At 47.5% G+C, this 26166-nt stretch overlaps 2 protein-coding genes across 2 annotated transcripts in view; both read right to left on the bottom strand.

Moving 5' to 3' along the window:
* LOC128589914 (aldehyde oxidase 2) overlaps positions 1 to 26166 on the bottom strand; it is an 83389-nt gene that overhangs the window by 44902 nt on the left and 12321 nt on the right. Inside the window, exons 8-19 of the mRNA XM_053596790.1 lie at positions 24836 to 24916; positions 23912 to 24056; positions 20306 to 20398; positions 13897 to 14048; positions 12264 to 12357; positions 10255 to 10364; positions 8512 to 8696; positions 7725 to 7908; positions 5991 to 6083; positions 4767 to 4936; positions 3738 to 3852; positions 1821 to 1943 (exon numbers count right to left, since the gene is read on the bottom strand). Of these exons, the coding sequence (XP_053452765.1) occupies positions 1821 to 1943; positions 3738 to 3852; positions 4767 to 4936; positions 5991 to 6083; positions 7725 to 7908; positions 8512 to 8696; positions 10255 to 10364; positions 12264 to 12357; positions 13897 to 14048; positions 20306 to 20398; positions 23912 to 24056; positions 24836 to 24916 (1545 nt within the window). The remainder of the gene's footprint in view (positions 1 to 1820; positions 1944 to 3737; positions 3853 to 4766; positions 4937 to 5990; positions 6084 to 7724; positions 7909 to 8511; positions 8697 to 10254; positions 10365 to 12263; positions 12358 to 13896; positions 14049 to 20305; positions 20399 to 23911; positions 24057 to 24835; positions 24917 to 26166) is intronic.
* Positions 21832 to 23898, bottom strand: LOC128590408 (RNA-binding protein EWS-like). Its single transcript, XM_053597738.1, is given in 3 exon segments — positions 21832 to 22658; positions 22660 to 23600; positions 23760 to 23898. Coding segments are annotated over 3 exon segments (1734 nt in total). The 3' UTR covers positions 21832 to 22004.

Below are 26166 nucleotides of genomic sequence, written 5' to 3'. Positions count from 1 at the left end.
ATTCCATTATGATCTCCCTCTCCTAGAGGAAGAAACTGGGCTTAAAGAGGTTAAAGTCACAGTGAAAAGAACGGATGGAGGCAGTGTTCCCAGGCTTAGTTTTCAGAAACATCTTTTCTAATGATGAATCTCTGATTTTTTAAAGCAACAGAAAATGAACAATGTAGTGAATGTTTTTTTCCTCTATATTAAGATCTTAATAAACCTTCTTTGTACCCTTGGAAGTACATGGCCATGCTGTAAATGTGTCACATGATAGTATAATCTTAGTATAACATATGCTATATTTAGTGAGCACTATGTGCCACACACTGTGCTAAGTGCTTTACACACTGTTATGACAACATGATGATGTATGTATTATTTTTATTTACCCCCATTCTACAGATGAGGCAACCATGGCACAGAGAGGCTAAGTAACTTGCCTAGGGTCACACAGCTAGTAAGAGGTACAGCTGCTATTCATGTCTGGTAGTTTGGCTCTAGGATCTGTGCTTTTAATCACTATCTTACACTCCTACACTTTCTCTCACATGTATGATAGTATACATAAAGGAATGGATAGATGAACTGATCAGTATTGATCTATATGATTATTTTATTACCTGCCTTTGGTCACAGAAGGATTTTCTTTTTGTTGTCTCTGTAAAGTTCTATTCAGAGGGAACTCTAGATCTCTAACCGTTCTGAGTCCTAGACTATTTCATGGGTGTGTCCTCTGGCTGCCATTTCTCCTCGGAGGAAAGTGGGATTAGAATTGAAATTTCGAAAGTCCACATTAGGAACTTAGTGCAACAACCTTCGAAGGGGAGTGAGCCAAGAATAATGCCCTGGGCCTCTCGCAAACTTGGCAAATGGAATTTAGAGCAGAGTTGATTGGTTTAGAATGATTAAGAAACAAGGTGGGTTTTTAAAAAACATTCTGAATATTGAGCAATGTAGATTGAGTAACCTTTTAGTTATACTTTAAAATGTTCAAATGGTTCATTAAAGCCTTTGAACAGGTTTTATGGTCTGTCATAAACATACAAACAGGTAAGCTTTTCTCCATTTGATTACTCTGAACCTGTCCCTCACTGAATCAGAACTTGCAAACCTCAGACCGATTTGAATTGCCTATTCCCACTCCATTAGCTTTCCTGGAAATACCATTTGCATTCCATTATAATCTAGACCCAGGAATGAGAATGGAAGCTTCTGTGGAATTCCACTACGAAAGTCCTGTGGCTTTGGGGCTCCACCTTGAAAACACGGTTCATAATATCCATTCTCATCATCCTCCTCAAGTAATAGAGCCCCCAGTTTTTAGTGACGACACGGCCGTCTGGAATAAAACCTACGTTTCCCGTTCCCTTTGCAGTTCTTTGTGGCGCTTGATGAGGTTCTAATCACAGAGATGGAGTGGGAGTGTCCTGAAAGGAGGGGCCCACCCTTCTTCATCACTTCATTCTCTCTGCTGTCTGGAAGGTGGAGTTGATGGCCAGAGTTCAGTAGCCACTGTGGACCAACGTGTGACCTGGAGAACTGAAACCTGGCAGGATGGCAGGACTCGCTAGGAGGCTGGACTCTGACACACAAAGCTCTATATAAGCCCTGGACTGACCACTTCTGGACTTTTTGAACATGAGATAGAAACTTCTAGTATGTTTTTTCCCTCCTGTTCCTTGGAGCCAAAAATAATTTCAACTCATACAAGCAATATCTTCCGAGCAAGCCAGTGACAGGAAAAAATTAGATCCCCGAATTCATCTGGCATTAAGATATTTACAAAGTATTTTTGATTCTACAACTTTAGGGAGGTACTGGCTGGCCCTGCTTACCTGGATGGTGAAGATTACAGGCTCCAGATCTTCATAGGTGATCTTTACCTTTTCAATTGCTCGCTTTGCTTGTACATCAGTCTCTGCAACCACAGCACAGATGATCTGGCCCACGCAAAGTACCTGTGGAAAGGACATACATGAAGCAGATGGAAAATCCTGGGCGGGCATAGGGTTCATTCAACCTCACCAGTGGCTGGCATCTTAGATGTCATTGTTGAGCTGTCTTTTTTTTTTTTTTTTTGTAGCCCTTGGTAGAGTGCTGTGGCCTCACACGGCTCACAGCAACCTCCAACTCCTGGGCCTAAGCGATTCTCTTGCCTCAGCCTCCCGAGTAGCTGGGACTACAGGCGCCCGCCACAACGCCCGGCTATTTTTTGGTTGCAGTTTGGCCGGGGCCGGGTTTGAACCCGCCACCCTCGGTATATGGGGCCGGCGCCTTACCAACTGAGCCACAGGCGCCGCCCCTGTTGAGCAGTCTTAACCATATTGGAATCACATTCAACTATACGTGCTTGGCTAAAAATCTAAAATAATTTTTTACTAAGAAAATAATTTGAATAATACAGACAATTCCACTGGCCATTTAACTTAGTGAATGTAAGCCCCACCATAGACATGAGATGGCTGTAACCTGAATCTACTATGACCTCTGTTGGGTCTAGGTCACATGGGTCACCTTCATAGTATCATTTTAGAGTTTAATGATAAGCACGGTATTTTTTTGTCCAATGTGGCTCCTGTTGTGGACTGAATTGTGTCCCTCCAGAATTCATAAGTTGAAGCCTTATTCCCCAATTTAACTGTATTTGGAGATGGGCTCTTTAAAGTGGTAATAAGATTAAATGAGGTCATAGGGTGAGGCCCTTTTCCAATACGACTGGTGTTCTTGCAAGAAGAGGAAGAGACACAAGGGGTGCTGTCACACCGAGAAAAGGCTTACGAGGACACAGGGAGTAGGCAGCTGTCTGCAAGCCAGGAAAAGAGGCCTTAGGAGAAACCAGACATGCCAACATCTTGATCTTGGACTCAGGCTCCAGAACTGTGAGACAACAAATTTCCGTTGTTTGAGCCACCTAATCTGTGGTATTTTATTATGACATACAGAACAGATGAATACAGCTTCTAAACAGCCAACCTCCATAGACAAGTTCAACCAAAAGAACAGTGATTCGTTCCTTGGGCCAACAGCAAACAGTCTGTGTGGGACTCCCTGAGATATGACGATGGCTCACCCTGACTGAAAGCCTGTAGATTTCCATGAGGAAAAGTCCTGAGCACTTTACATGTGTTAATGCATTTAAACCTCACAGCCACACACTGAAGTGGGTGCTGTGATTATTCCCCTTTCAGAGATGATGAAAACCAAGAGCACATAGCTAGTGAGGGGAAGAGCTGGAACATGAGCCTAGGCAGCTGGCTTCAAAATGAAGTGCTCAAGGAGTGATGGCTGAGTTTGAATTAAAAGGTCAAAGACAGCAAAACAAAAGCAACTTTATTAAAAATGAAGTGTGTGACGGTAGATGGGACATGGGGAGGGGCATCAAGGAAAGAAGGGAGTTCAGTGTCAATAAGAGGGAGGGGCCATATTTTTTATACTTGCCTTTCTAGATCTTTCTAGAATGTTCTAGCCTGATACAGATCAGTTCCTACATTTACTCTTTAGTTGAGGGTAAAAGGACTCAAGGGCTCATAGTGGCAGAACTGGGGCTTTCCACTTTTCTGAAATGTTTCCTTTTACTGTTATTTCCTGACTCTAGAAGAGTAGGGATGAATAAAGATGTTGGGGCAGAGAGGAGCTAGGAGGCTTGGCACGTCTACCTTCCAAAGCATTGGGAGGCAAGGGGAAGATGGCTGGAGGTGGTGGTGCCTCGGTGATTGTACAAAGTCCTCTGAAAAAACGTGTCCTATCCATACCTCATCTACAGCCAGCAATCTGTCATCTTCTGCACCATTGGTGCCTGGAAGGTCTTCAGCAGTTATCACGTCAATCACCCCAGGTAGTTCAAGGGCCTCAGATAATTCAATTGATCTGAGCAATGAGAGATATTTAAGAAGCAGAAATCAGCAAGCTTTGAGAGGATCAAGCCTGTGGGAGAGATCAAGTATGGTTGAAAATAAAAATATCTGACCATGGCTGGGTGCAGTGGCTCACGCCTGTATCCTAGCACTCTGGAAGTCTGAGGGGAATGGATTGCCTGAGCTCAGGAGTTTAAAATCAGCCTGAGCAAGAGCAAGACCCTGTTTCCACTAAAAATAGAAAAAAAAAAAAAAAACTAGCTGGGAATTGTGGTGGGTGCCTGCCTGTAGTCCCAGCTACAGGCGAGAGGATCGCTTGAGCCCAGGAGTTTGAGGCTGCTATGAGCTAGGCTAATGCAATTGGGGCACTCCAGCCTGCGGCAACAGAGTAAGACTCTGTTTCCTCCCCTGTCTCCCCCACCCCATTTGACCATAAATCCAGCTTAGGCCCTGACCAACCCAAAGGGACCTCCCACAGAGTCAGGACCAGGAGAGTCCCTGTAGGACTAGAAGGTGTCACTGCAGCTGCTGGGGGATAGGGAGGGGCAATATGGCAGTGGCAAGGGGCGTGAGGCTTAGGACTGGGCCGCTCACCATTCAGTAAGGAAGTGGGCATTTTATCACTAGCTGAGTATCAGCCCTGAATGAGCTACTCTTTAGATTTGTACCTGAGGCTGCAGAGGAGAGATGAGGTTTTCTTAGGTCAGGATGGGAACAAGGGGTCCAAGGCTGTGACCTTCATTCTCCCTTTTCTGATAGGCATTTCCAGGAGCTCTCCCTTCCTCCTCCTGGGGCTGGAACCTTTCCTTTATTCTTTCCATTTTAGGTTCATTAGATTTAGGGCATCGCAGGAGAACGAGTATGTTCCTCTGAGGGAATCTCCAGGTATGTTTTTAAAAGGATTTTGAAAGTTTTTTGTGCACTTACATGATTTTTGCATGAGCCCTGCTACTGGTCACCAAAACCATGAAAACTTCTCTGTCCACCATGGGAATGTCATCGCAAAATATGGCTTCACCCGTGGCATGTTTCAGACCCGAGAGGTGCATGATGGGGTGTCCAACTGGGTCTCGGAGCGGCTGGCGAGAATCCACACTCTAGAGGAAGACAAGAGGTACCCCAGAAGCCTTTCATTTTCAGAAGTGGCCTGGCCAGTCCTCAACATTCCTGATACGGGATTGACAAGTTAGATGGTCAGCCTTGGGCAGCAAACCCTGGAGTGGGTCAGAGGATGACTATGACAATTTGATGAGGTAACCAGAACGGGGAATTGTCATTTCAGCTATGTGGCAACAACTCAGGCGGGGCCCATCTGTTGGCACAATGGTGAAGTGAGTGAAGGGGCATCTTGACTTCTCCATTTGGTGTGTTCTTTGCCCAGTGATGCCCTGTACCCCTTTCCTCAGGAATCTAGAGAGTCTTTGCTCTTATTTACTCTTATCTGTATCCCAGTGATCAACCTGTCCGCATGTAGTGGCCATACAACAAGGCCTAAAGCGAACACAGTTCCCAGGGTGGGAGATCAAAATCTAAGCCAGAAGGCCAAGGATCGACTTGATCGGGGCCTCGGGGGATGGCAGCGGAGTCCCATTAGATCCAGATTAAGTGGCCTGGCTGTCCTCGAGAATGGCACAGAACATCACGAGGAGGGTAAGGAGAGGGACGTGTTTATTCTGGAGCTTCTCTCAGGGAAGATTTGCATGTGTGTGTGCAGGTGGAGTTGGGAGGGTGTGCGCTAGAGGAATAAGTGACTTCTAAACTGTCCTTCCAGAAACAGTGACTTGTCACTTGCAGGGCTCTTGTTTGCTGGCTGAAGAGGAGAGGAAGCATTTGCAATCAGGGTTGGGAGCCGGACCTTCCAGTTCAGCTGCTCTTCTGAGTAAATATCAGATAAATGGCCAAAGAATATCACTTTGAAGAGACCATACTTAATAGTCTGCCAGGCCTCAGTCCATCTAGTGGCGGCTAAGGCCTGTCCTCAGATTCCAGCGTCTCCCTGACTCAGCCTCGGCAGAGTGCTGGGAGCAACTGGGAAGTCAGAACTAAAAATCACAGCTCTGAAAAGCTTGCTTGCTCAGAACAGCACTTCGAGCTTACAGCTGTGAGGAGCAAGATGTCATGGGCTGACTTGGTTAAATTAAACTCACTGACCTGGTACGTTTGGACTCCCCGGGGTACTGTGGCGGGGAAATCTTCTGTGGCACTTAGGAATCGGTCTGAAATGTCAGGGTAACGACAGCTGTCCTGAGAGATGATTCAAAACAACAAAGATGAGCTGGTTAGCCTAGGATGAAGCTGGGCTTTGGTTTATGTAAAAATGACTTGGCTAATGTATCCAGTTATCCTGGATAGCCGAAATCCACACCACCTCCTGAGTTTCATTTCCTACGACTGTTTCATGTCCCCTCTGTCCTGTCATAACAAGGACTGGAATGCCTGGTTTGACTGGTCCTCCAGTCATTGAGGAGGGAGAGGCTTGCCAGTGAGCAGCGTGGAAGCCGGAGGAGAAGCCAGGAGGCTGCGGCTGGGCAAGCCATCCCAGAATAAGTGGGAGTCTGTTGTATTCAAAGGACCCAAATCCTGGCTGTTTTCTCAGGAACTCAGCTTTTCTGGGAGAGTAGCAGAATTGGGAAGGCTGCTCTGGGTGTCACCGAAACTCATCAAGTGCCTTGATTCAGAAATTAAATGGTAGCAAGAATTATTCAGGAGACCATGGTTGGCGAGGGTCTTCATCTGAGTCAGTGAAAATCAGACACTTTGGGAATGTGGGGCTATTGGAATGGTTGGGAAATGAGGGTACAAAGTAGGAGAAGAGCTGTAATCATGGTCAAGGGAGGGAAGGGAGAGGGGAGAGAGAATGTTTGCTTAGCTTACAAAGTTTAAAGGTAAAAGTCTTACAGCCATTTAAATTTTAGCATATACATCAGTTTCGGTCTTTTTGAAAAACACAATTTCATTTTGTATTTTATGTTAAGTATAACATTCTAGGACAGGCAACATGAATCTATAGTGGCACAATGCAGAAGGGCAGCTGTTTGTGCAGTGGTGGGACAGCGACGCTGGGGGCACAGGCTACGTTCAGAGGCGATGGAAATGTTGTGCACACACTTGTCAAAATGTGACGCATTTAAATAGATGCATTTCCTTTATGTAAATTATACTTCAATAAAGTTGATTTTAAAAGAAAACAACTGCACACTGGAGGCAGGGGCACCCTGAGGATTTGGTGCTCGGGGTGTGCAGGGGATCCCGAGTCTCGTGCAGCCCCACAGACCTGGACCCTGGAGAAGGGCTGACTGGCTGGCTGGGGCCTGACAAGGCCTGACTGGGAGCAGGCCACAGGACAGCGGGAGTCTACACACTGGCTGCACACAGGACAGTTTGCAAAAGTAGAAGGAACACTGTGAGCTTATAGCTGCAAGGAGCAAGATGTCATGGGCTGACTTACGTCCATCTCAAACTTTCATGCTGAGTCCTGTTGGGACCTCAGAATGTGGCCTTATCCCCCTAACTACAGAGGGAATCACTTTAAAATGAATTCATTAGAATGGGCCCTCATCCACTGTGATTGGTGTCCTTGCAAGAAGGGGATGTCTGGACACAGATGTGCACCCAGAGAGAATGCTACGTGAAGGCAGAGATCAGGGTGATGCTTCTACAAGCCAAGGAATGCCCCACATTGCTGGAACACTACCAGGAATGAGAAGAGACGTGTGGAGCAGATTCTCCCCGCAGCCCTCAGAAGGAACCAACCCCGCTGACACCCGAGACTCTAGGACTTTTAACCTCCAGAGTTGTGTGAGGTACATTTCTGCTGCTTACATCACCCGCCCTGAGGTTCTTTGTCACAGTAACCCCAGGAAACGAATACACTACCGCACTTACAGACACAGAGAGTAGCTTCGCCGGCTTCTTCAGTTCCTGCAAGACCTCTAGGTAGAATTTGAAGAGGAAGCTGACTACCAGAGTCCGCTTGAATTCCACCCTGCCTCCCAGGGCTGAGCCTGGGAGGGAAACTTCGTCCAGAAGCAGCCGGCAAGCCTCATCCAGCATCAGCTTGTTCCAGCGCCTGGCAGGGGTGGAGGCAGGAAGGAACCAGTTAAAGGGCAGGCTCCATCGAGTGGCATGAGCTAGCCAGAGGAAGATGACATTTTAGAGACCCCAGAGTTTCCTTTGTGAGTTGGAAGGGAGCTTAGAATCAATTTCCTGATCATACCTGTGAGGAAAACCAAGGGTCATGGAAGGGTGGGAATGGATCCTGTTCTGTTGTACCATGGACATGAACACGTCCCACAGTCAGGCATGCAGAATCAGGTATTGAATAAAATAGACCATTAGGGCCAATTCCCTCGTGGCCTGGATAGGACATGGACTTGGATGCTGCCAGCGTGGGTTGGGTGTGTCGATGGAATAAGAGAACAGGGGCCAGATGGGAAAAATTCATCACCTGCTGGCTGAATTTTTGTTGTATCCCTCACCCAAAGAGTGGCATCTGATTAATCTAAGTTGCATATGGCTTAATTCACTCAGTCAAATCACAGCAAGAAAAAGCAGTGACTTTCAGGTAGGAGTTTCCATCTTCCCAGGGTTTTGCCAGAGCAAAATTTCTGCTTGTTATTCAATGTCAAGATTCACCCCTACCCTTGGATGTAGGGGTGCGGGGCTCGCCTACCTCCCAAGGAGCTGCTGGCAGGACTTATGTGCGCAGACTGTGGTGGGCCCCACGCCCCCATAGGCGATGCTTAGGTCCTCAATGCTGTCTGTGCCTTCTTTGAAAAGGACGCGCATGCTGGCGTTCACGTGGGGCAGGGCATTTTGTGGGCATTGGGCCTGCCGGAAGGCTGACACAAATTCCCCCTGTGAGGACAGAAACCACTTGGGGTTATCTGGTATGTCAAAACGAAGACCACTTATTAATCACTTAGACTCAACCTAAAGAATGATTGGCATAGTTAAAAGACACTGTGGCTGCTTCTCGTTCAAAGCGACAGGGCCCATCCCCCAGGTCCTGACACCTCCGAGAACAGGAACCTGGGTGTGCTTTCCCTGGAGGCCAGGATGCCCTCTGCCCTCGCATGGAATGCCCTGGAAGCTCATGCCTGGAAACATTTCTGTGCTCTTGCATTTCTGGGCCCCATACCCCCCAGTCTTCAGACCTTGATCCAGGGAGGATGGAGGAGCCCTCCTAACACAAGGACTTTTAAAGGTGGTTTAATTAAAGCACAAAGATGTTCACCCCATTTCCTGGTTTGTAGAAATGATCACTTTTCCATTCAGCAGTGCTGAAAAGGGAGCCACAGAGAACTTTCTCATAGCTGACTAGTGACTCTGGTATCAGGAGCGAGGGTGGGGGTGATGGCTGCCCCAGCTGGCTCCTTGGTACCTTGAACTCTGGGGCGTCAAGGCAGGTCAATGGTTTGCCCCTAATACATGTGGATCTGCGCTGCCACAAAAGGTGCTCGTGTGTGAGCCTGCCTATTTTTCATTCCTGGCTTTGCACAGATGTGAATGGGAACATTTTAAAGTTTTCATTCTGAAGGAAAAATAATGAAGGCCATGCATGGCTGAAAGCATAAGGTCACATAAAACTTCCTCCATAATCCAGCTGCCTGCTGGGTTTTGCTTGATGAGTGTGTGTATGTATGTCTTTAATGCCTCTCCTTAAGAGGCATTGAAGGCAACCTTTAAGATGGAGGTTTAGGCATTAAGATGGAAACCCTGGGAAGTTTCCATCTTCCCAGGGTTTTGCCAGAGCAAAATTTCTGCTTGTTATTCAATGTCAAGATTCACCCCCTTCTCTCCTGGGAAGACTGACCTCCTGGAATTAGGTACAACTTTGGGAGAGGCACAGGGAGCAGAGAGTGTGGATAGAGGCCACCACCATAGTTGGCTGGGTGGCCAGGTCAACTACAGGGCTCCTGGGTTAGCCAACAGCTGCTTCTAGGAAGTTTTAGGGGTGGTTGGAGTGGGCAGAGGAGGCCAGAAGCTCCATTCCACAGCCAGGAGCTCTAACTTGCCGACACAAGGGACCTGGACATGACCCAGGCCCTTGGCAGACCTCACCCTGCAGCTGAAACAACAACCCCAAACCCACACCCCGGAGTGGCTTGCTGTCGGTGTCTGAGGGCCTTGTTGCCAGTCTGGTCAGTGGTGGGACAGGGAACAGGTTTACAGGGAAGCCTTCCACCTGTTTTTACCCTGTTTCCCCGAAAATAAGACAGTGTCTTATTTTAAGGTGTGCTCCCAAAGATGCGCTAGGTCTTATTTTCAGGGGACGTCTTATCTTTCCTGTAAGTAGGTCTTATTTTCGGAGGATGTCTTATTTTCGGGGAAACAGGGTAGTTTTCTACAGATGACTGTACTCAGTTATGAAAAGGGAAGAATAACTGTTGAAAGCAACCCATGGAATTCTTACCTTCTGAGAGTGAGGGATATGCACAGATTCCAAAATTTCCTCTGGCTTGAGGTCTGTGCTTTCCAACTCAGCCAGAAAATGTCCGTCTAGAGGAATCTGCCGTGTACCTTCTGTGGAAGAAAATGACATTTCTGCAATAACAACAAGAAAAGCGAGATTATTCTGTACTTTTGAATGTTGTCAGTGGAAAAGGAAAGGCCAGCTTCCTCTGCAGAGAGATGCAGAGGTCTGGGTCCACGGCAAAGTCACAGATGCAGCTCCCTGCACAGGAGGTGAGGCAGCTGCGTACTGACATTCACCTTTCTCTCACCAGCACAGGCGCCCTGTTACTGGGGTCTCCTCTGCCTGCCAGGCACATGTGGTTTTCATCTTTCAGCAGAGGCTGGTTAACTACACAGAAGCCGCTCCACGCTCATGTGGACCCTCAAGTTAAGGGCACAGCCGAGGCTAACACGGCCTGTTTCCACTGTTAACTGAGTTCCAATCGTTGGATTTGCTTTTTGTCCTTGCTGCTTTTTTTGGCTTCTAAGACACATATTTACGTCTTTAAAGTAAAGTGAACAATTTGCAAAAGCCCCTTCTAGTGCAGCTGTCACCTCCTGGAGATCAGAGCTGTCTCCACTGACTGTGCAAAGTGATTTGTGGTGCCACAGGATGCACCATGAGGGGAACAAACTGCAGCCTGGGGCTTCTGCCTGGGGCTTGATCCTGGCCCATCCGTGCTGTGCTGGTCAGAACGTAGGTGTAGCATGAGGGAGGCAGAGGTGCCCCAAAGGAGCTGCCTGTTGGCCTCTGCCTGGCCCTGCCCTAATATTTACAGTCCTTGCTGGAGCCCAGCAGCACTTGGAGTAGGGAATGGTAATGACCTCTGCCCGGGAGAAGACCCCACTGCTGCTGTTGCTCCTATTGCTGCTGTACTGGAAGGCACTGGGGGGAATCTGTTGTCTTCATTGACTTGGTATGCCAGAGTCTTGGGTTCCCTTTCCTGAACTTTGAAGTCAGCTGGGGTCACCCCGGACCACAGGCCTAGGGGACTGAGCAAAAAGCCTGGGTGGGTCAGCAGGGTGAGCCTTTTCTGTCCCTCACCCGTGTGGCCTTATGGCCTCATACAAGCTGAACAGGGTAAAGGTTGGTATGGGAGGAATGCTTTTCATGGGCCACCAAGTCTCTCTCTACAAGTCTGAATTCCCAGGTAGGAGGGATTAGGTTGTGTTACCCAGCAGGGAAGGGGACGGTATCCAGGATCCCACTCCTGCTTGGACAGCCCTTGGACATCACCTGGGGCTGAGATTGCCATTGCGTCCCCCTCCCCCCCAGCAAGCCTGTACCTAGGACATGTCACCCTCGGAGGCTCCTTTTAGGGCTAGGAGGAGAGGCAGACATGACCACTGGGAGGCCAGATGACAGGTTCACAGCTGCCATGGCTTGAATGTTTGTCCCCTCCATGACTCATGTTGAGATTTAATTGCCATTGTGACAGTGTTAAGAGATGGGACCTTTAAGAGGTGACAAGGCCAAGAGGACTCCACCATTATAAACATTATAAAAGGTCGAGGTTGCCCTCCTCTTCCTCTTTGCCATTCTGGCTTCTACCACAGGGCCACACATAGCAAGATGGATCTTGGACTTCCCAGCCTCCAGAACCAAGGAAACACATTTCTGTTCTTTACAATTTACCCGGTCTCAGATGTTTTGTTATAGCAGCATGAGCAGACTAAGTTGTCAAAGGCCCATCCCTCTCTTTGCAAGTGACCCTAGCTGGGAAGTGGAGCAGGTTAGAGACCAGCTGTGTGATATGTCCAGCATAGCCTGGTGTGCAGTTAATCAAGGGGGTCAGCCAGAGGCAGTGTGAGTGCATTGGGTACTTGTGGGTGATGTCAGGGTAGTTAAGTGGGAGCCACCCCAGGGGAATGTTCTTCTCAGCCAGCAACTAAAATTAATCAGGGCCTCCCTTTTGCCCCTAGAGACCTGTGATGTCTGGATGTCCACTGCGTGTCTGGATAGCTTACCTGCTGATACGAGATTGAGGGTAGCGTTGCCCACAGCAAGAATTGGATTGAGGTCAGAGTAGCAATGCCGGCTTACGATATGTCCCCCTAAGGACTGGGGAGAGAGAGTTACAGCTCAGTCATTCTGTCCCTCAACTTCTCTACCCCACTGGCACCTGCTTACAGTCCCCTCAGTGGCCATGAAAGATCAAGAGGAATCTGGGTCAGTTCAGTGAGTTGGGGAGGGCGCTTTTCCTCTGCTGCCTTTGGGTTGAAAGGGGGATTGAAGGCAATGCACAATTACCTAACACTAGGTGTGTTCCACATGCTGATACCCTCCGGATGCATACTGACTCACTTCACCCTCACAACAACCCAGCAAGATGGAGGCTATTATCCCTGTTTTACAAATGGAGACACCGGGTCACAAGGAAATCAGGAAACTTGGGCAAGGTCCCAGCCAAGAGGTGGTGAGCCTGGGAAGCAAACCAAAGGAGCAGAGAGGCTCGGTGGTCAATTCTGAGCCACCACGCTGGACCTTGACCCCAGTTCAAGACTGTGGTGCTGGCTAGAGGGATGCCATGCTGCCTTGAGCACACAGGCTGTCACTCTCTGAGGGACGCCCAGGCTTCCCTGGGCTGTGTTAAGGGTCTGAGCATACTATTCATGTTGACAGAATAGTACTCTTGTGCCCTCCCTGGGAAACCTCACTGGAATCTGAGGAAGCCTGTAGCATCTCAGAACATGGGAGGGAAGAGAGTGACCACACTCCTGGACACTCCCCTTCCCTCGTAGTGAAGGGATCTGCAGTGACTTCCCCAGCTGCTGTGGTTGGGGCTGGAACACTTGTGAGTACAGGGAGCCCCCATTCCTCTGTGCACAGCTCAATCTGAAAGTTCTTATATTTCCCCTGGACTGATATCTCCCTTCCTGGACTCCCACCTGTCAGTCTCATGCCTATGCGTATGATCCTGTATAATAACACATCTGACCTCAGGAGGCTGTAAGTATTTGAAGGCAGTTCTCATGTTCCCTTTGACTGTCCTCCTCTTTCTGTGGGGGTTTCAATCTCTCATTCACCTGCTGCCTTCTCTTTGGGGTTCCCAGTCAGGAACTCAGAGAACACTTTGGAATCACCTGACAGCTTTTTCCAAGTAAGTGTGTCTTCCCTCAATTCCTCATATCCTCAGCATTTCTAATATATCATTTGGAGAACACAGGCGAGGGAGCACGTGTATTTCAAAAACCTGAACCTGTCTTTCTGTTTTCTAGTATACTTCTCAGATTTGAGCATTATTCTCCAGCTGTGGTTTGAACAGTCCAAGCACAGAGGCTACCCTCCTTGTTTTAGATACTATACTTTCAGTAACACAGCCTAAGGCTAAATTAAGTTCCTTGACAGGCTTATCATGAAAAATAGCATCCTTTCTACACCTGTCTTGCTGCTTAACCACTAAATTGAAGTTGACTTATAGTTCTCTTGAAATAGTTTATTGAACAGTGCCTGTTAATTTTAAGTATTTATTTATTGTGCCACTTGTTTCAATCTGCTGAGATCCTTTTGCATACTGATTGTGCCAATGCGTATTCCAGCATTTCACTGAGATTAAGGAATGGGTGTGGTGTGCCCAGTGATTGAAAGCAAGGAACGTACTGCCATATTCCGGATCTGCTGGCCTGCTAGACTCTGCAAGTGCTTCAGGAGGGCTTGATACGTTTGAGTTTTTTCCACTGGGAGCTCGGATATCCTCTCAGCCAAGATGTCCTTCATCTGGGCCAGGCTGCAGCCAGCACCTATTGTCAATCCTGGAACACAAATTACTTTTGCTGGTGACATGAGAAGAGCAGCTGAATCGTAAGCACTGCAGAGCCCAGGGCCTTGTGTGTAGCTGGTGTGGCGACTGTCCACGTTGGCTCCCAGAGAGTCACTGGGAACTCACAATCAGCACAGAGGCCCCATTCCCAGGTCAGTTAAATTAGAATCCTTGGGGCTTTTAAAAGACTCCCTAGTTGATTTTCTTGTGCAGACAGGGCTGAGAAACCCTGGGCTGCCCACACTCTTCTTTGGACAGACATGAGGATATGGAGGGTACAGAGAAGGAATGGCGGTAAAAACGCACAGGTGGCAGCCTCTCCTAGAACTTCCCATGATGCCCTCCTTACTGACCACAGTGAAGCTATGCAAAGTTGCTTTGTGATTAAAGGGGATAAATCTGATGATATTAAAATAATGGTGAAGTTCATTCAATTCCCTAGGTCATTGTCTAAGATCAATAATACTTTGCAGGTTTTGCACCTGATATTCAAAATCTTCAACAATTAGTTTTGTGAGGGGCATTGGCCACTCAGAATGAACATAGCTCATACAAGGATGATTGTTTTGGGCATTGCTGAAAGTGAGGAAGTTAGGGGTTCCCAAGAAAGGGCCAGGGGAGCAATGGGTGAGGGTCTGGGAGGATTGGGGCAAAGCTATTTGCTAACTGTCAGGGAAGTTATTCAAAATGCTAACAGCTATTGCAGTGTATAGTATGAGGATTGGTAGGATATTACTGTGGGCTTCAGGGTTTCTCTTCAGTTAAGGACGAAAGGGTTTGGATCAATCTTTAAAAATGAAGCAGTCCAGTGTAACCTGGCTTATTGTACCCTCAATGAATCCCCAACAATAAAAAAAAAAAAAAATGAAGCAGTCACCCAAACCATCAGGACATGACTTTGGCAGTATTTTAAAACTAATTCCTCTTCTTCCTGGGGTTTGCAGAATGAAACAGTAACCCAGAGTTTAATTTGACAGCACTAGCAGAGTTAGGCTATATATTTTTAAAATCAGTTTGGGCTTTGATTTTTCTTTGTTGATTAATCTTTGAGAATATTGCAGCCTCCCACATAGTTGTATTTTATCAATATTAAAAATGTACTTGGCACGCTACTTCCCCCACCTCTGCCAGCATACTCACAGGACACACCATCATCTCGGCTGATTAAACTGATGAGGGGAGCCACTCACTGCCTTCATCATCCTCATGCCAGGTAAATATTGCCTCCAAGTAGTTAAACTGTCCCTCTTCCCTGGAAAGTGTCAGCCTGGAGTTCTTACCCTATTTCTGTTTCAGCGTCTCCTACAAGGACCTCTGTAAATGGAGCCTGATCCCACCCCAGACCCATCAGCCATCTCTGTAAATGGGACCTGATCCCACCCCAGACCCATCAGCCATCTCTGTAGATGGGATCTGATCTCACTCACAGACCCATCAGCCATCTCTGTGAATGGGACCTGATCTTACCTCACACCCATCAGCCATCTCTGTGAATGGGACCTGATCTCACCTCACACCCATCAGCCATAGCTGTAAATGGGATTTGATCTCACCTCACACCCATCAGCCATCTCTGTAAATGGAGCCTGATCCCACCCCAGACCTATCAGCCATCTCCGTAAATGGGACCCGATCTCACCTCACACCCATCAGCCATCTCTGTAAGTGGGACCTGATCCCACTCCAGACCCATCAGCCATCTCTGTAAGTGGGATCCCAACCCAGACCCATATCCATCTCTGTAAGTGGGACCTGATCTCACCCCAGACCCATAATCCATCTCTGTAAATGGGACCTGATCCCATCCCACACCCATCAGCCATCTCTGTAAATGGGACCTGATCCCACCCCAGACCCATCAGCCATCTCTGTAAGTGGGATCCCAACCCAGACCCATAATCCATCTCTGTAAGTGGGACCTGATCCCATCCCAGACCCATCAGCCATCTCTGTAAATGGGACCTGATCCCAACCCAGACCCATAATCCATCTCTGTAAGTGGGACCTGATCCCATACCAGACCCATCAGCCATTTCTGTAAATGGGACCTGATCCCATCCCACAGCCATCAGCCATCTCTGTAAATGGGACCTGATCCCATCCCAGACCCATCAGCCATCTCTGTAAATGGGACCTGATCCCAACCCAGACCCATAATCCATCTCTGTAAGTGGGACCTGATCCCATCCCAGACCCATCAGCCATCTCTGTAAATGGAGCCTGATCCCACCCCAGACCTATCAGCCATCTCCGTAAATGGGACCCGATCTCACCTCACACCCGTCAGCCATCTCTGTAAGTGGGACCTGATCCCACCCCAGACCCATCAGCCATCTCTGTAAGTGGGATCCCAACCCAGACCCATATCCATCTCTGTAAGTGGGACCTGATCTCACCCCAGACCCATAATCCATCTCTGTAAATGGGACCTGATCCCATCCCACACCCATCAGCCATCTCTGTAAATGGGACCTGATCCCACCCCAGACCCATCAGCCATCTCTGTAAGTGGGATCCCAACCCAGACCCATAATCCATCTCTGTAAGTGGGACCTGATCCCATCCCAGACCCATCAGCCATCTCTGTAAATGGGACCTGATCCCAACCCAGACCCATAATCCATCTCTGTAAATGGGACCTGATCCCATCCCACACCCATCAGCCATCTCTGTAAATGGGACCTGATCCCACCCCAGACCCATCAGCCATCTCTGTAAGTGGGATCCCAACCCAGACCCATAATCCATCTCTGTAAGTGGGACCTGATCCCATCCCAGACCCATCAGCCATCTCTGTAAATGGGACCTGATCCCAACCCAGACCCATAATCCATCTCTGTAAATGGGACCTGATCCCATCCCACACCCATCAGCCATCTCTGTAAATGGGACCTGATCCCACCCCAGACCCATCAGCCATCTCTGTAAGTGGGATCCCAACCCAGACCCATAATCCATCTCTGTAAGTGGGACCTGATCCCATCCCAGACCCATCAGCCATCTCTGTAAATGGGACCTGATCCCAACCCAGACCCATAATCCATCTCTGTAAGTGGGACCTGATCCCATACCAGACCCATCAGCCATCTCTGTAAATGGGACCTGATCCCATCCCACAGCCATCAGCCATCTCTGTAAATGGGACCTGATCCCATCCCAGACCCATCAGCCATCTCTGTAAATGGGACCTGATCCCAACCCAGACCCATAATCCATCTCTGTAAGTGGGACCTGATCCCATCCCAGACCCATCAGCCATCTCTGTAAATGGGACCTGATCCCATCCCGGACCCATCAGCCATCTCTGTAGATGGGATCTGATCCCATCCCACAGCCATCAGCCATCTCTGTAAGTGGGACCTGATCCCATCCCAGACCCATCAGCCATCTCTGTAGATGGGACCTGATCCCATCCCACAGCCATCAGCCATCTCTGTAAGTGGGACCTGATCCCATCCCACAGCCATCAGCCATCTCTGTAAGTGGGACCTGATCCCATCCCGGACCCATCAGCCATAGTCTGTTACTTCCTTGTCACCATAGGTGCCATGGGAGCCTGTTCTTTAACTTCTGCAAAAATCTTGGCCTTATATTTGAAGGAATGCTAGGAAAATCAAGCTTGTTTTCCTGTTCTATGATCCTTCTCTCTAAGGAGAAGACCCAGAGCCTTATTAGTAAAGAAGAAATCAGAAACAACGAAAACATTATTATAGCTGTGAAGGTCAGAAGCATTACACAGACCAGCACCACTGCCTCTTACTTGTCATGGGTAGAAAAGGGTAGACCCCTGCCAGCAGAGAGTGAGATGCCAGCTGTTTGCTCTATTGTCTGAGCCCTCATAGGATTTCAAACCCAGTCTGAAGTTAGACAATCCCATTTTCTTTTCCTTTCTTTTTTTTTTCTCTAAAGACAGAGTCTCACTTTGTTGCCTGCGGTAGAGTGCCGTGCATCACAGCTCACAGCAACCTCCAGCTCTTGGGCTTAGGTGATTCTCTTGCCTCAGCCTCCCAAGTAGCTGGGACTACAGGCGCCCACCACAACACCCAGCTATTTTTTTGTTGTAGTTTGGCCAGGGCGGGGTTCAAACCCGCCACCCTTGGTACATGGGGCGGGTGCCCTACTCACTGAGCCACATGTGCCACCAACAATCCCATTTTCACTGCTCACATTACCACTGTGTCCTAGGCATGACACATTTTGTGCTGGGCCACCCAGTGTTTTCTGTGGTTCTATTTGTGTTTTATTCCACCTCTGGTCCCCAAACCCAGCTTGCATCCAATGCAATTGGAAAGAGCTTCCACATTTGATTCTCAGAAAGGGACTTACATTTTGACTATGTGCTTTTCAGAGTTCATAGGTCCATGGGATAAACTTGCTGAAGCATTTATCATATTAAAGGTATTGAGGAAAAAAATTGTATATTGAGCCAAATATGTACGTGATATGAATGAGTATGCAAAATTTAAACAAATGCTTAAGTAAACATTATAGCTGTTGAAGAAATTTCTTTCCTGGGGGTGACAGGGTGTGGCATAGGGGGCCACATCTGGCTCCCGTGCATCCCTGTCCTGACAAGAGTCCTTCATTCACTATTCTGGGCTGTCAGAAAAGCTCCAGGATGACGGAAACGTCTCTGGACGCCACTAGAGGGTACTCACGCTTTAATTTTGAGAGCCCAGAGCCGGGCGCATTGTTCTCAGATACCACAATCTAACCCTACTTGGGCTACAGAGACCAAAGTGATCAGTCCCTTCAAATAGCCAGCTGGACAGGCTGCAGAGTGGACCTGGGGAGTGCAGGGCAGTAATGAAAAGGGTGTGAGCTAGAAGTGGGAGGCCTTGACACATGACCACCGGCCAGCCTGGGCACCTCGGTCCACTAGCCTTTGTTTCATGGCTTCCTCATCTGAAAGATCAGAGATTTGGGCTATAATGAGAATTTTGAATTGTGCCATGAAAGATGCTCTCGGGGACAGATACAGAGGGCTCAGGGACAGGGAGGGATAGTGAAAAGTCCTCCTTCTACTCCAAACACAGCAGTATTTTCCCATCTATTTATTTAAGATTCTTTTGAGGAACAGGGTGATGGTCCTTAAGAAAAGTTTGAAAACAGGGGGCCAAGTAATGTCTGGGGTGACTGGATAGGTTATCCAATCGCCCATTCTATTATTCCATCTTCCTTCCTGTGCCTTCTGCCAATGCCAGGCTTTCAGGCAAACTAAGCATATTCTTCTTCTTCTTCTTCTTTTTTTATAGGTGTGATACCTCAATTGTCCTGAGACAGAATCTATGAAACCTTGGTGCTGGGCAAAACCCTAGGAAAAGTCTTTTCCCTTGCAAATGGGAGGGATCAGGCCCAGGGATGGACAGACCTGCTTATCTGCAGCAAAATCTAGGTTTGGCTGATGATGGTTAGAGGCCAGGCGGGTAGGACTCCCGGATAGCACTGACACGGCCATGCAGGAGCCCCTACCTTCACCACAGACCCACATGATGACGCAGTCAGTCTTGACTCAAGCTTTCAGTGGCTTGAGTTAAGACACCATCATTACCATGGCCTCCCCTTGCATTCAAGTTTCTGACCCACTCATTCATTCTTCATTTCCATTAATTCACTTACCAGGCCTATTGACCGAGCACTTCCATGCATACAAGGACTAGGAGCTTGAGTGTTGGAGACGGAGTAAGATTGTGTTCGTTAGAGGGTTTGCCCTGCGTCTGGAATGCCAAGTCCTCTGCATGTTTTCTTCTACTCTGTGAGCTCCACCTCATCCAGTACAGTCCTCGTCACTAGTCAGCTCCATGGAGTGTGGGAGGTAACCGGGGATGATTGCCCAGGAGGCTCTTCGTTCCCCTTGGCCCCTGGCCGTTGTCCCCATGAGACAAGTAGCATGTGAGTGCCAGGTGATAGTTCTCCAACTTCGCCCCTGCAAACATCTTCCCTCCCTGGAATTGACTGTCTAACTGATGGCTGGCACCTGCTCTCTTTCATTATCATCCTGCAAATTTATGGTCCTGCGGCATCATGGCATTTTATAGGCAAGAATTCTGCAAGTGAATGCCAGGTCTTGAGTGATACAATTCTGATACTTCATATTTCTTGAAAAGATTTTGACAGTGCAGTCTCACGGTGGGGGTATAACATGACATTAGAAAAATGATGAGGAGTTGGAAATAGGCAAGACTAGACAAACGAACGAGGAGGCTCTGAGTTATTGCAGAGATTGCTTCACTGACACCAGGAACTCACCTTCGCTTGTTTTAGTCACCACACTCAGCTCAGGGATCCGAGCAGGAGAGAGGAGAATTGGGTGAAATTGTCCTTGAGATTTCATTGTAGGCCCTGAAGAGTAAAAATATTTTAGAGACAGAAAAGAGAAAATGCCTCTTTTTTTTGCACAGAAATTTTCTCATAAAGATATTCATACACAAATTTTTAAGACTGACAATAAATGCATATAGATGTGAAAGCGATGGTCCCATGTCCCTGCCAAGTAGATGTATAAACCATGCTTTCCCGATATATCTATTTATTTACTTTTGCATTCATTACATTTATATAAAAATAGGAAATAAAAAGGATGAGAAGCTCTTAAAACACTCTTGTCTATAGGCCCCAGGAGACATATAGAAGAATATGTCTAATGGCCAAACTTGGAAACAGCTGGAGGTGTCTCAGCAAGCTGTTTTTCAGCAATAGCACGGGTGAGCGAACTGTTCCGCGTTCACACCATGGAACGTGCACAGCCACACCAACAATATGGGTGAATCTCAGGGCAAGAATTTTGAATCAGGAAAGAAATCTGGAGAAAAATAATACAGTGTCAGTCTCTATGAAGTGCAAAAATATGCAAATCGAAATGGCATATTGTGCAGCGATTCAAATAAGCACGTCAGAACCTGCTCAGAAGTAGGTATGTGGTAAAATTGTAAAAATAAGGAAGAGACTGACCGGCACAAAATTGAGGCCAATAAGTACCTTCAAGAAGAAGGAAAGGCTCATAGGAGCCTTTAAAGGTTTTTTTTTTAATTTGTCATTTTATTTTATTTATTTTTATTATTTTTTATTTCAAATTAATATGAGGGAATAAATTTTTAGGTTACATTGTTCTTACTTCCAAGGTAAAGTTCAAGTTGTAGGAGAGCCCCTCACCTGGGGGGGGGGTAGCGTGCTGAATAATGTACATTGTGCACATCAGGAGAGATTCCACTAAATGCTCCCTCCTCTGGCCACTCGCCCTCCTGTTCCCCTCCCCCTCCTCTCCCCTTCTCCTAGCTAGACTATATTTGTGTTCTATCATCCCTATGAGTGTGTGTTTATATATTGGTTTCATATTAGTATTGAGTACTTTGGATACTTTTTTCCTATTCTTGAGATACTAAGAAGAATGTGTTTCAACTCCATCCAAGTAAACATAAAAGATATAGAGTCTCCATCTTTTTTATGGCTGAATAGTATTAACATATACCACAATTTGTTAATCCATTCATGGGTTGATGGGCTTTTGGGTTGTTTCCATGTCTTGGCAATTATGAAGTGAGCTGCAATAAACATTCTGGTGTAAATGTCTTTGTGGTAAAATGATTTTTGCTCTTTTGGGTAGATACCTAGTAGTGGGATTGTGGGGTCAAATGCAAGGTCAACTTCTAGGTCTTTGAGAATTCTCCATACTTCTTTCCATAAAGGTTGTATTAGTTTGCAATCCCGTCAGCAGTGTAGAAGTATTCCCTTCTCTCCACATCCACAAAGTTCTTTTTTTTTTTTTTTTTTTTTTACCATTTAACTTGTTTTAATGTTTCTTCACAAATGGTGAAAAATACTAAAGTACAGACAAGGAATAGTCATAATGTTGTGGCCAACATTATAAATATGGAATTATAAATTTAAAACATTTTCTGGTTTAAAAAATAAATCTGGTAGTCAATGCAGCTCTGTGGGATCTCTGCATCTAGTAGGGCCGGTCTCTGCGCTCCTGACGGTGCTCACCTTTATCCATTTTTCCAGGTCCTCCACGTCCGCCTCTTCTTCCTCCCATCTGTTCCATCAAAGGTCCAGGAGGGCCTCCAGGACCACCTCGTCTTCCTCCACCAAAACCACCTCGGTCCATACCCCGGCCACCCCGGAAGCCACCTCTGTCTCTACCACGACCACCTCTGAACATTCCACCAGGGCCACCACGGTCCATGAGACCACCTCTTCCTCCCCGCATGCCACCAGGGCCACCTCTGCCACGATCACCACCCGGGGGTGGGAAGGGTGGTGGGAGGAAGCCTTCAGGCTTTGGGGCCTTACACTGGTTGCATTCTGTTCTCCAGGCGAAGTTCTGGTTTCCACAACCCGGATTGGGACACTGCCAGTCTCCAGCTCAGTGCTGGACGTTTCCTCCTCCTGAGGGGTTCCCTCTGGAGCCCCGCGGGCCCCTCGGAGGGAAACCTCCTCTATCTCCTCCACGGCCTCCCATACGACCCATGGGTCCCCCAGGACCTCCTGGGCCTCCAGGACCTCCACGGAGTGGTGGTGGCACCCCTCTGCCCTCACGGGGTGGCATACCACCGCGCATGCTGTTCATTGGAGGCTTCTTCCGAGCAAGAGAGACTTTTAAGTTTGCTCCCCTGAAAATCTTTACCATCAAACCACTCCACGGCAGCCTTTGCAGTTGGTGGGTCTTCATAGGACACCGTGGCATCACCTTTGGGCTTTCCTGTTTCCTTGTCCAGGTAGATGTGGATCATGGGTTGTCCAGTTCTCTTGTTCATCTTAACAACCCCACACTGCTTAAAGAAGTCTGCCAGATCATCTAGGGTCACATTGTCATTTAATCCTTGCACATAAATTGCACTGTTGTCAGAGTCTTCATCCGGATCTACAGGTGGGCCTAGATCAAGATCTGGTCCTTCATCCATGGGTCCACCAGGCTTATTGAAGCCACCTGGCTCTCCAGCGCCCATTCCACCGTGTCCTCCTCCCCGCCCACCTCTGCTCATGCCTCCACGATCAAATCCCCCTCTTCCCCTGCCCCGGTTATCAGGGCCACTCATGCTCCGGTTCTCTCCTGGTCCGGAAAATCCTCCAGACTCCTGCCCATAAACACCCATGCTACTGGGGTGGTCCTGTCGGAATGAACTCTGCTGCCCGTAGCTGCTGCTCTGCTGGCTATATTGACTTGGAGCCTGGCTGTAGGATCCAGTTTGGGGGGGGTAACTAGTGGGAGGCTGCTGCCCATAGCTGCTTTGTTGACCATAGCTACTCTGCTGTCCATAGCTGCTCGGCTGCCCATAGGTGTTCTGCTGAGAGTAACTGCTCTGATCATAACTAGTCGGCTGTGTAGAAGAATAGCTGGTAGGAGGGTAGGATGGAGGTGCGGTGACTGGCTGCATGGGGTAACTCCCAGGTACCTGGGGATAACTGTAGTTACTCTGTCCGTATCCTAGGTTAGGCTGGTTGTAACCCCCTGTGCTAGACTGAGGTTGACTAGTCTCAGCAGGCTTGTTACCATCCTGGGGTCTTGTAGGTGCACCACAAAGTTCTTGATAAAGCTCACATGCTTAAAGCAGGTATGGGTGGTAACTGAGTGTGCATTGTAGCATTACTATCCTTACATATATTTTATAAAAATCCATTGTTTGTTAAATATTTAACAAAAACAAAATTAGAAAGGACACAATAAATGTTTAAACAAGCCTCCAGTATTATTTCCCCACACCTCGAGGGATCACCCTGCACACTACCAGCATATCTGTGCAACCAACTTTGGAGACCACCGGCTTTACTATAAAGGATGAAGTTTTTGTAGACCGAGAACAGGAGGTTCTGCTTGGCATTAATGGTGGAATGGGAACCATTGTAATCACTCACCCAGGGAGGTGTTGCCCAGGATGAGAGGGGCTTCAGGGTGTTTCACTTTCAGCTCCAGGAGATCCTTGAGGGTCCCAGGGGAGATCCAGGTGACCCTTTCTCCATAAAAGGACAGCGTTCGTTTTTCTGGATTCTCTGCCATCCTCTAAGGGCAAATGGTAAGTATGTGTGCTTGTGTGCCTACCTGTCCTCCTGGGTTACACAGGTCCCAGGAGGACATATTTTCCCTGGAGAGACTGCAGGGGTTCTGGGGCCCACTTGCCCAAAAAGATACTCACTACACCCACTGGCTAATGCTTGAATTTTCATAATCAGATGGTTTGGGGGGCAAGTAACAGTACAAGCTGGCACTTGTCACTGATTAGTCAGGGTGGATTCGGTCTCATGGCTTGAAAGACCATAATTCTCCTGCCTCATATTCAGCACCTAGAATAGTGTCTGGCTTGTTGCCGAATGGGTAAATACTTGTCAGATGAATGAATAATGAACAAGCACATCAGAACCCCCTCAGAAGTAGGTATTCCATAAATGAGGGCTGCTGGATGCCTGTGAGAAAACATGGAGATGCCGAGGGAAGGAAAGGTCAGGAGCATGCAGCTCGCACCAAAGTGCTCCAGGGGCCAACACAGGCATCTCCAAAAAGACAGCAGAAGCTTAGCAACGCAGAGTTGCCTGCACATTCCAGATGGCAATGAGGACAGCAGTGAGGAAATCACTTAAAACAACGGCCTCGGCTGAGGCTTCAGGGGATGTGTCCAGACCCTCCGCCAGGGCTTGGTGAGCTCGGGAGAAGGCAGATCTCCATCTGATCAAACATTTCCACCCTTAGACAATTTCACAGGCAGGAAAATGGGTGGTTTTATACAACTGAGTTTTTAACTAATGCTATCTAAACAAGCACACAAAATACCCAACTCATCTTACCAAGAGTTCTGGAGGAAATATGAGCTCCTGGGTAGGGTCCAAAGGCTGGAACTCCTCTTGGGAAAATAACTTCGTGGAAATCTTTATAAAGGAAAGAAGCAGTTGGCTTTCTCAGCTCAGCTTGATTGGAAACAGTGTTGCAATTCTTCCCCAGAATTAGGCAAGATGAACATGGTAATAACTTTCCCACTCTCCTTATATAGGGAAATAGCTCAAATCAAGTAATTTAAAGTAAGAATCCTGTTGTAAGAGGGATACTAAAGGAAAGAAAGGAGTATTCTATGAAATGGAGTGTTCCGGGAAAAACCAAGACTGTCAGAGGTTAAGTAAGAGGCAGATCCTCTCCACTGTGCCTCCGCCACTATCCTCTCCTCTGCCAAGTCAGGACTCTAAATACTAAAAGTTCTGAGAAGTCAGTCGTTTAAAAAAGACTACTCTAAACATACATGCCCCGGCATAAACATACATCTGCGTACACACGGGTACACATGCAATCTGACTTTAATAACAAGGGTTAACATTTATTGGGCACTTGCATTCCAAGTGCTTTTTTATGTATTAATAATTTATTTAACCTTCACAATAATTGTATAAAGAAAGTAAATTATCTCCATTTTACCCATTAGGAAACCAAAAGACAGTGAAATTTACCCAAATTGTTACTGGATCAGATCTGCTTTAGCTTCAGAAAACACTTACTGGCAGAAAACATTCCTGAGGAGGTGAGGGACACTGGGAGGGACCCGTAGGGCGCAGGGTGGGGTGAGCACTGTGGGGAAGGAGTATGTGGACAGCAGAGGCAGAGAGGTCTGTGTTCACTCACCCTTGGCTGGCCTCTAAAGGAAAAATACTTAACCTCTCTAAAGGTTAAATTATCCATATTTTGAAGGGTAATTGTGATAAATGAAAAGACCAAACCTTTGTCCAATACTCCCCCTCTTTTTCTCTCTTAGGTCTTCTGGGGTTCCAGAAGGAACATTTATAACTGCTCCTTGTAAGAGTTCTGAGTAGGGCCACAGATGGAGCCATTATAGGCCCACATGTGCACAGTCAGTGTTCACATTAGTCAGAATTAGAATCATAGGCAGTACCTGGGGGCAGTAATGTGGCATAGCTCTAAAACGTAGGAAGAAACTTGTGTCTGAGAATTAAAATGTTAAACAAAGTTGAGAAACGAAGTTTCCCTAAAGGGGTCCTAGGCCAAGACTTAACAGTTACCAAATGGAAGCTACTGACAGCTTAAAGGGGTGGGGCGGGGCCAGGTCACAGGGCAGACACCTGGCCTCCCAGCAGGTCTGCTCTGGTGGAAGAGCAGGGTCCCCTATTACTGC

Source organism: Nycticebus coucang, chromosome 7 (assembly GCF_027406575.1).
Source record: "Nycticebus coucang isolate mNycCou1 chromosome 7, mNycCou1.pri, whole genome shotgun sequence".
In the NCBI taxonomy this organism is placed as follows: domain Eukaryota; kingdom Metazoa; phylum Chordata; class Mammalia; order Primates; family Lorisidae; genus Nycticebus; species Nycticebus coucang.
This window is presented reverse-complemented; position numbering and strand designations above follow the sequence as displayed.